General features: G+C 47.5%; 1 protein-coding gene across 24 annotated transcripts in view; it reads left to right on the top strand.

Moving 5' to 3' along the window:
* The window catches only part of EPB41L3 (erythrocyte membrane protein band 4.1 like 3), a 268,892-nt gene extending 260,619 nt beyond the window's left edge, over positions 1–8,273 (top strand). For 9 of the 24 annotated variants that reach the window (XM_045296254.1, XM_045296255.1, XM_045296248.1 and 6 more), the window contains 8 exons: positions 370–1,107; positions 1,606–1,728; positions 2,376–2,756; positions 3,469–3,600; positions 4,505–4,603; positions 5,050–5,130; positions 5,395–5,511; positions 7,137–8,273. In XM_045296254.1, coding sequence (XP_045152189.1) covers positions 370–1,107; positions 1,606–1,728; positions 2,376–2,756; positions 3,469–3,600; positions 4,505–4,603; positions 5,050–5,130; positions 5,395–5,505 — 1,665 coding nt within the window. In that variant the 3' untranslated portion in view covers positions 5,506–5,511; positions 7,137–8,273. The remainder of the gene's footprint in view (positions 1–369; positions 1,108–1,605; positions 1,729–2,375; positions 2,757–3,468; positions 3,601–4,504; positions 4,604–5,049; positions 5,131–5,394; positions 5,512–7,136) is intronic. The other 15 variants (XM_045296258.1, XM_045296259.1, XM_045296260.1 and 12 more) reach the window with 3 other exon arrangements.
* The last annotated feature ends 1,661 nt before the right edge of the window (positions 8,274–9,934 follow it).

Raw genomic sequence — 9,934 nt, forward strand, 5'->3', positions numbered from 1 at the left:
AGCCAATCAGTGGCAGTAATGACAGAGCATGCGCTGTTACGCAAAAACCGCGATAGAGTGAAGCCGCGGAAGTCGAAGCGCGAAGTGGCGAGGGTTCGCTGTATAGTCATTACAAATTTAACCCCCTGAATATGTTCGGGTTTTAAGGAAACGGACCTTCACAGCGCTGCATGACCGCATGTGGTCTTCAGTTGAAGGTTGCAGTTTATGTATTTCAGATGAGAAGAGATTACAGCCATGATCAGTAGGTGATGAGATCAGCTCTGGTCAGTTACATCACACCCTGAATGCCACTGTTACACTGTTTTGAAGACTGACATCCCACCCACCCCCAGAATTTCTAATTTAGCTTTTATATTTCAAATATAGGGCACAGAGGACTGGGTTATGGTAGACAAAGTTCCCGCAGAGATAGTTGATGGTGATTCGAAACAGATTGTGACTTACAAGGTGGTGACTGTGAGCAGTAAGACCGGGGACATCCCAGCCGACATGTTCAAATCTAGCGCCTTGGAAATGCACAGTTTCGATGACCTGGCTCGAGAAATGCAGTTGAGAGAAGAAAGCAAGCAGAAGGCATACACTTTAGGAAAATCCTATGACACTGTGTCTGGGAAAATCGTTACCATGACTGGAAAAGCTAAAGAGGGGGAGAAAGGAGTGCCCACCTCCACCCTGGAAACGCTTCAGAAACTGGAGAGAGGGGCTTCTGAGCCCGTGAGGGTCACCCCTGTCAAGACAGACTTCGAGGTCCTGGAAGCCATCCTGGATGAGAAGGCCAAGAAGGTGCCTGAGGTCCAAACGCCCAAAAGGAGATTATCGGAGTCTCTGACCCCCATAAAGGAAGCGGAGTCACGGCTGCAGAGTCCCGAAGAGGAGGAGCTCAAGCAAGCTCAAAGACTGGGCAAGGACGTGGGCCTCTACAGCGGCCTGGAGAGCATGCGCTTCAGCAAAACAGAGCAAACCCCTGAGAGCGAGGCCTTGCAAGTGGGACTCTTTGGTCCCAGGAAAAAGAGCCTGTCGGAGTGGAGATACTCCCAGGAGCCCGCCATGACCGTGGCTACTGCCCATTACGTTACTGAGTCGTCATCGTCCTCCCGCGTGGTGGTAACCAGTGGCTTCCCTTTGGGCCACCGTTTCAGATTCGAGCATGACTTTTTGAGGCAGTGCCCTTCAACCCTCAGCCTTTCCGTTTCTCTTGTTGCTTGGCTTTATGTTGAGAGCAGCCAACCCAGCTTTTTAAATTTTTTTCATGGTTTAAATCAGTACTGCAGTCCGGCATAGGCCTTACAACACTTTGTTTTATTTCCAGCACCCTGTTCCCAAGATGTAGTAGCGCTGCGTGGCTTGCAATGAAGGGGAAAATGACCTGCTTACTCCAGCATCTCTCCAATCGCAATAACTCTCTTTGCTTTTCCTAAAAAAGAGCTTCCGGTCACTTCAGTTTGCTATTTTATTTCCCATTATTTTCTGTTTACAAACACAGTACCTTAAATTCCTTCATTCCTCTGCCCTATTTCCTCTGCCTACAGTTTGGTCTAACTGTCTGTGAGTGTGTTTGTGTCTGTCCCTTGTACTTGACGCTGCATTTCTTGGTTCTCTCAGACGAAACAGTCCTCTGGCGACAAAGTCATGGCAGGCTCTGAGATCTTCAGTTTATTGGAGTCTGCAAGAAAGCCAACCGAGTTCATTGGAGGGGTGACTTCTTCTACTCAAAACTGGGTGCAGGTGGCCAATTCATTCATTCTTTCTGTTTTTGACCACCCGTCTGCATTTCATTATGCTTTTTAGGGGTGGGTGGGTGGGTGGGTGTGTGCACGGGCGTTTATGTAAGCAAGCAAGCAAGCCTGGGTTTTGCATCCAATTGGCTGTGTCTTCCGTACCTCAAAAGTGCCCCCACTTACTTTCCTTTCTGCTGCCTTGGAAGATCTGTCATTGCCTTTCATTCCATTTCAACATGTACCACCAGTATTCAAAAGATGATCTTGTTAAAGCTTTGAACGGCATTTCATTCCAAAAGCCTTTTCTCTAGGTTGCGTCTAAGAAACCAGCCAAAGCCATTGCAAGTGTGTTAGAATGCTTTCACTTGATTTGGGGTTTTGGTTTTTCATTTGTTTTTTTAATTCCATTTTAAATGGCTTTTTAATTTCATTAGTTGACATGCTCAAGTCGCAGGATAGATTCACGTATCACTGGAGCAGCAGATAGGCATCAAAAATTCTCGTGGGAAGAATGAAACATCACTTCCGTTTTCCCTGGGCCTTTCTGGCTGTACACCCTTGACACTGGCGTTGGTCATGTGGGTGAATGGGTTCTTTGGTTGTGTTTTAATCTACGTAGAATCACAGTGTGAATACCGTCTTTTTTCCATGCAGAAAATAGAAACGACGACAGTCTCCAGTGAAACAGAGCCCGACCCCGCCCAGAACCAGCGGCCCCTCAGCACCGAGAAGGTTGTGCAGGAGACGGTGTTGGTGGAGGAAAGGCACGTGATGAACGTGCACGCCAGCGGGGACGCTGCTTACGCGGCTGGAGACGACGGGGAGGTGGCAGTACAGGCAGCAGCTGAGGCGTCCAGCCTTAAAGAGAAGGAGGGCTCTGCTCTCCTGGTGGAGGCTAAAGAGGAGAACCAGGAGATGGCGAGTGGAGCCCCCAGGGAACAGGAAGAAGTAGCCGCTGCAGCCCAGGAGCTCAAGGGGGAGCAGAGTGCAGCCAGCCACATTCTGGAGACTTCGGAGCGAAAACCTCATTTTGAGGTAATTGGCGGTTGAGAATCCTTAGAACACGAAAGTAAAACTGAATTAAGTTAAATGCCAGGCAGTGTTAAGGGTGATTTTTTTATTCCTTCTCAAGTGCAGTTTGTTTCTCCTCTTACGGTCTTCTTGCATGGCACTCACTGATCACAATGTCAAGTCCTAACAGCTGACGCACACCTTCATTGTGATCACTGTGACTGGCGATGAACCTGAGGCAAGCATGGCCGGCCCCAGCCTTCCTAAATAGGATGCAAGTGCCTCCGATCAGTGTGTGGATCCAGAAGGACCAGAAACCGTGTTTCAAAGGGAGCCACGTGCTAGCTAGGGTTGTGCAGATTCGCAGCCCTCTTCTATCGGGATCCTTATGTTATCCTGAGGGCTAATGGCCATGGCTTTCTGAGAAGTTTCTGTAAAAAAACATGGTTTTCAATCGGTCAAGTTCATTCGTCCATGAGCTAGTGAAGCCTAGGCATGCCAATGTATTTCCTTCAAAGTGCTTTCCATGACCTGAAATAGTCTATATTTTACAAATTGTGTGAAATTTGGGGAGCCTGTTTGATGTATATCTGTGTATGCCTCATTCATCAACTCACACCGTCACCCCCACCCATGTAACATGTAACCATGAGCGTCATACCAAGGGGGAGCAGGCGGCATACTGTCTATTTGTATAACCTACAATAACAACTCTGCTCACTTTCCATTGGCCCAGTCGTCAACCGTGAAAACAGAAACCATCAGTTTTGGCAGTGTTTCCCCAGGAGGTGTAAAGCTAGAAATTTCTACCAAGGAAGTGCCGGTAGTTCATACAGAAACAAAAACCATAACATATGAATCATCACAGGTAAGACAGTCTGTGATTTGTGTGGCTCTAGTATGTGTGTGTGTCTGATACTGAATGCGTGGGACTGAGAAGACCCAGGAGCCAGACTCTCTGTCAAGACCAGTGCAATAGCTGAATAGCCAAGGATGTCACCAGGTCATGAAATGTGGAAAAATGTTGCTAAACCAATTTTCATAGACATAGAGGAAGAAGCTTACTAATTCAGCCATGCATTACGCACAGCTCTAAAGCCTTGGTTTTGATGGGAGCTAACTGTGGCAGTGAACTACCACCTAAACCTGTCAGGGACCTTGGTGGCTCTGTGGCATGAGCTTTAGACTGCTAATCCCAAGGTCGGCCGATCAAACCCACCAGCCACTTTGAGGAATAAGGATGAGGCTGTCTGCTCCTATAACAAATACAGCCTCCGAAACCATCTACATGATGATAATGGGTTTGGTTTAAAGTTAATTGAATATATACAGCCCCAAAGTGCTGCTTGAAAAACCCACTGAGATCATTCAATAGCCAGGTTGCTTTAAATGACAGAACAATAGTGGTTCAGTGGTAGAATTTTCACCTTTCCTGTTGGAATGCCAGGCTCCCTTTCCAGTCAGTGCACCTCATACTCATTCACCACCCATCTGTGAATGGAGGCTACGTGCTGTCCTCAGGCTTAACAGGTTTCCGTGGAGCATCCAGACTAAGATCGATCAGGAAGAAAGACACCCACCAATCAGCCAAGCAGCACTTCCTGGATCACAGTGGTCGGATTCCGGGAGCATTTAGTTCTGTTGTGCATGGGCCACTATGCATGGGGACACACAGAGTAGCTAGCTGGACTAGAGCCTTCAATAAACATGGGCAAACTTGCGGGACCCTGCGCGGTGACCTGGGTGTGCTGTCTCGCCTGTGGCTGCCGTAGGTGGATCCGGGTGCCGATCTGGAGCCAGGTGTGCTGATGAGTGCGCAGACAATCACCTCAGAAACCACCAGCACCACCACCACCACCCACATCACCAAAGTAAGTGACCGTGACCAGGGACTCAGCCACGCGGCCCGGGAGAGTGGAGCGAAGAGCTGCTAAGAGGCCAGACCTCACAAGCAGGCCGCCCCTTGACTGCCCCGATGTCAGGGTCCATACAGGGGGGACTGTGACAGCCGCTATTCAGAGATTTTGGATGCCCTTGGCCTTCTGTGCTGCTTTCTCCTGAGGACTAGGTATGCTGCTATCCTTTGCTTAGTACTTGCTCCAGCGTGTGACATCCAGTAGTCGGCTCTGAAATGCAGGACCCAAACAAGCGTTCTACTGCCCTTCACTTGTGAGACAGCACTTTTCCACAAGTGCCCTGGGCTTTGGGGAGATCGTGTGAGCGTTTGCTGCCACTGCCCTCCCCGCATTGAACAGTGGCTGCTCACGATTCTGCAGTCTTGCTTTGTCGAGTGACGAAGCCTGTGTGTTCCTTTCAGACTGCCAAAGGAGGCATTTCGGAGACACGGATCGAGAAGCGGATAGTCATCACTGGGGATGCAGACATTGACCATGACCAGGTAGTGTGTGTGAGATAGTAAAGCCCGTGCAGAGGCGAGCTTGTTAGACCTCCTACTCTCAGTACTGTCCTTCCAGTCCAGCATGTATTCTAAGAAACTTTTGATTAACTTTCCAGTATATGATGTATGATTCGTATTGTAATCATTGTCCCTCACTTGTAAATTGTGGATATAGATCTAGCTCATATGTCTCCACCTTGCTACTGATCATGCATGTTCCACCTCCTTTTTTGTTTTTGCCCTTCTGTGATTTTCTGGGGATAGGCGCTGGCTCAGGCAATTAAAGAGGCCAAAGAGCAGCACCCTGACATGTCAGTGACCAAAGTAGTGGTCCATAAAGAGATCGAGATCACACCCGAAGATGGAGAGGATTGACCGCAGGTAAGAGGGGGCACTGCTTGCTAGCACTGGCCGAGCCTGGCATGGGGCATGGTAAGGTGACCAGATTTTAACATTTTTAAAGCGGGACAAAAGTGGGACACCATTGATAAAACTCATATCCTGGCAAAATAGCCACATGGCAGCCGAAAACCATATACCCTAGCTTGTCGTGCATTCTTTCCAAAAATTGGGACTTTTTTAAAACGCTGTGGGACATGGGAAAAATTGTTAAAAATTGGGACTGTCCTACCAAAAGCAGGACGTCTGGTCACCTTAGGCATGGGGCCTCCTCTCCCCTCCCTCACCTGTCAGCCCCACCTTTTCCTTTTCCGCTCACTGGCACTTACTGGCAGAGCTGGTTGTGACACGGAGAGAGGATTGGGTCACAGGTCCTGGGTGGGGGGGGGGGGGGGGGGGTTTCGATTGTGTTTCCAATTTAGGGATCCCAAACCCATGAACAAAGAACCCTGAAGGTACAGTGGTTGCGTATCGGGCTGCTGACCACAAGGCCATCACCTTAAACCCACTCCTTGGGGAGGAAAGATGAGCCTTTCTACTCCAGTAAAGATTTGCATCCTCAGAACCTCCACACTGGGGCACAGTGAGTCGGAATTGAGCTAACAGCAACGAGCTTGCACTCTTGGGACATTTTGCAAACACTGCCAGTTAGAGAATAAAGAAAAGACTGCACACTTCTGTTATCCAAACTGGGAGTGTTGAATCTGACCCTTGCTCCCCAGGCGGCCCAGCCAGAACGCTGCGCTTCTGGCTGTCGGGTTCCGTAGGTGCCAGTGACCTGGGAAATAAGAAAGCAAACTCCCTGCTCCTGGTAGTAGCAGCATCACCCCACTCGGTGCTCGCTCTGCAATGTGGTGACGGCTTGTTTACGCTCTGCTGGGTTTTGTTCCTTTTCAATGTGAAGGCTTAGCAGTGACACCCTCTCTCCTGGGATGCCCTATATGCATTGGGGTTGTCCTTCACCCTCCACTCCCACCCCCCAGTATAGCATTGTGTCTCAGGAGGAGGCAGAAACGCACTTGTGTGGCCCTGCTTTCTTCCTGAAAGCGCATGCCTAGCCAGCTGGAGGACATGGGCAGCCCGTGTCCTCTGTGGTGTGGGTGTGGGCGTGGTTGCGCACGCACACAAACTCGCCATGGATACTAACCCTGCTGCTGGAGCGTGTGGGGCTGTGAGCGTTCCTCGAGGGCTGGAGACACTGGAGGCACCAGCTGAGGTCAATGAGCAAAGACTCTTCCTCACTTTAGAGGTTTACACTGAATAAAAAGTAGTTTGCGAACATTGGCCCAAAAATCTTAGATTGATGAGTGGCATCAATCTTGAAAGAAAATGAATACAAAACCAATTGCTATTTTCAAATTATTCATGTATTTTTGGAAGGTGGGAAGAAGAAGAAAACTTTTTTTGAATGAGCTTTAGGCGCTCTGATGCTATTAGAATAATTATTTAAGAAAAAGCCTATCATCAGCAGTGTCATGAACAGGAATGTTACAGTACCGTCTTTAAAGCAGCATTGAATAATCCTGCAAGATGCTTTTGTTGTGGCCTTGATCTGAGAAGAGTTGGGTGTTTTCAAATGAATAATTTGTCACCTCTCCTTTCTACAGGAATAACTTAGCTTCCACGTGAATCCCAACACGCAAACCATTAGGAAAATCAGAGCCTATTGGAGTTCCCTCTTCTAACCCAACTGACTTGTACCTGTTCATGGAAAATTTCTACCCAGAAGAATTGACCTTGACCTTAATAAGACCCTGGCAGAAAGCTCCTCCCATAATCAAGCAATCGGGAAATCAGCACCACTCAACTGATATTGCATGAAGCAACACTACAATTACAAAAGAGCAGCCTTTTGATTTTCACAAAATGTCTAAGTTTTCAGCTGTACTTGCACGCTCATAGCCAACGATATAAACAGTAATCTCATGTCACACATAATCCATGCCTTTCACACTTTATTATTAAAGCCTAAACAAAACTGCAATTCCATAGGTGACGAATATTTTGTTTACAGATAAGTGAAAATTACCCTCAAATGCTACAAGCTGTATAGGTCTGGCATGTCATGTTTATCACAGATTAGATGTGCCAACAACAGTTAATTCAGTAAACAACTTGAACCTTGTACTTGTGTCACCTGGTTTCATTACTCTAGCCCATGAACAGTAGCAACTCTCTGATCCTGCAGAAATATTGAATGCTTAACATCTTGCTTTATGGATCTCATTTGAATCGTTTTACAGTAGTACTGATTTCAGGATATCAATGTGATTTCTTCCCTGGTGTCTGCTTGGGTCTCCATTCAATCCAGAAAGCTTCCCAGAGTCCCCTAACAAGTTCTATATATGTAAATCATACTTTGGGAAAGAAAAACCTGTATTTTTGCTAGTTTACAATATTATGAAATTTTATTCCTGAAAAATCTGATGGGTTTTTGTTGCTTTGTTTTCTTTCTTCGTTTCTCTTTCCTTGTATTTTATATTTTTTAATTAATTTTTTTCCTTTTATGTGGAAAAAAAAAGTTTGTTTCTAAATCTGGTCCATATTTACAATCTAGTTCAGAGCCAAGCCTTAAACTGTACAGAATTTCCACTGTAATTAAACTATTTCGTGTTTCATTATCAATAGCCTTCAGCTAGCCTTCAGCATATATTGTCCATTACACTGTCAGCTGCGGCACAGCCCATGGTGAATGTTCGTGGCTGCATAGCAAAATAAAAATGGCAAACGTGGTTAAAACCCCCGTCTACTCTGTTTAATAATGTCTGTGTTACACATTTTCTGCCTAGAGGTAACATCTCCCTGACAGCCAAAGCCTCGTCCGTCCGCATTGGAGAGAGCCCCGTGTGTTCACAGACTGCTCTGCACCACATGGCCCCTTCACGATCTTGGAGATGGGGGAATGATGCTTTTTCTTTCCTCGCAGCAAAGGCTGTTTCTGAAGTCCACTTGCAGTGTGCATATACGTAATGTGGGGTTATCCGTCCATATGTCAGCTTGTCACACTGGTGGCTTGCATGCGGCTATGATGGTCGAAGCTCCGCCACTGATACTGCAGTTAACAGCAGGATCCCCCATGGGGACAGGTTTCAGCAGAACTTAAAAGCCTGCAACGAACTAAGAGGGAAGCACTGGCAATTTACTTCCCACAATTAGGCAGTGAACACCGTATGGATCACAGGAGGATTTCTAATATAGTGTTTTTTTAAAAAATGAGCTCCTTGGATGGAAGGCAGACCAAATACACTGGCCTCGACCATGGGCTTGAACCTGCTCAACAGTCAGGAAGCTAGTGCAGGACCGGTCAATGTTGAGTCCACTTGACAGCAGTTAAGTGTGCGCGTACACACGTGAATATGTGTCAGTGTGTGCTATGCATGTTTGTAAATATGTTTGCCAACAGAGGTGTTAAAAAATATATAACTAGTGCTGTTAACAGATTGGGGGCTGGGGGTCCCTCATCTGATCCTCTGGCTTCCCTCTTGTCCACAAGGCAGGGGACAGACAAGCCTCCAGGGTCCGTCCGTCCTTAGCTTGTTCTGACACCAGCTGTTCCTCCCACACCATTCTACATCTAGGCTGGGTTATAAGTCACTGCAATGGCCGTACACAGCTCAGACCAGACTCACAATGAAGGGATTTCTTGGAATGAATGGCTCACACCAGTCTGGATCAGTAAGGGTACACTGGTCCATCACAGCACCTCTCTTCAGCCAGTAGCTGAGTCTCTCTGGTCCTCAGCCTCTCAGCCGCATGGTCCCTTGGCTTTTGCCATTATGGACCAAGAAGCCAGGCCACCTGTGGCTCTTATCTCCCAGTCCCAGCCTTGGGCCAGTTGAGGAACAGCTCCCCCGTAGTTTGGGTGCTGCTCCCCTGAGCCTCTGGGCCTTCATCTGGTGCATCTGGTCTTCCAGCTCCGTCCCTTCAGACAGATCTTGGATATGCAATTCCAAGGGTCCTTGGATTTCTGTGTCCTGGCGGCTCTTAAGCACTGAGGGATGAATGGCTTTAGCAGAGGTGTGTTTTGGTCTATTAGCCAAAGCTGCCCCCAAGGAAGATGAAGGATGGTGTCTAAAGTCACACCCTCCACTGAAGAAGCCTTAGATACCAAGGAAACAAAGCTTGGACTTGGCTCACACCCTCTATGACAGTCAGGACTTAACTCAACCTTAATCCTGTAAAGAACTCCCTCCATAATGGGATTATAGCTGCAGGCACAGAGACCAGCAGTATAATACATCCCATGAGCCATGATAGTTTGAAGGGCCAGGTTAACTGACTCCACCTCAACTGGTTACCATAGAATTTGTCTCCAAGTTTGGGAGATTTTTCAAGAAGAGAACGAGCTCAGCAAATCCTAGTGTTTCTGGATGTTAGGAAACGACCAAAGAGCGCACATTCTCTA

This window comes from Echinops telfairi, unplaced genomic scaffold (assembly GCF_000313985.2).
Source record: "Echinops telfairi isolate 266 unplaced genomic scaffold, ASM31398v2 ScPeMD7_7400;HRSCAF=8409, whole genome shotgun sequence".
Classification (NCBI taxonomy): Eukaryota; Metazoa; Chordata; class Mammalia; order Afrosoricida; family Tenrecidae; genus Echinops; species Echinops telfairi.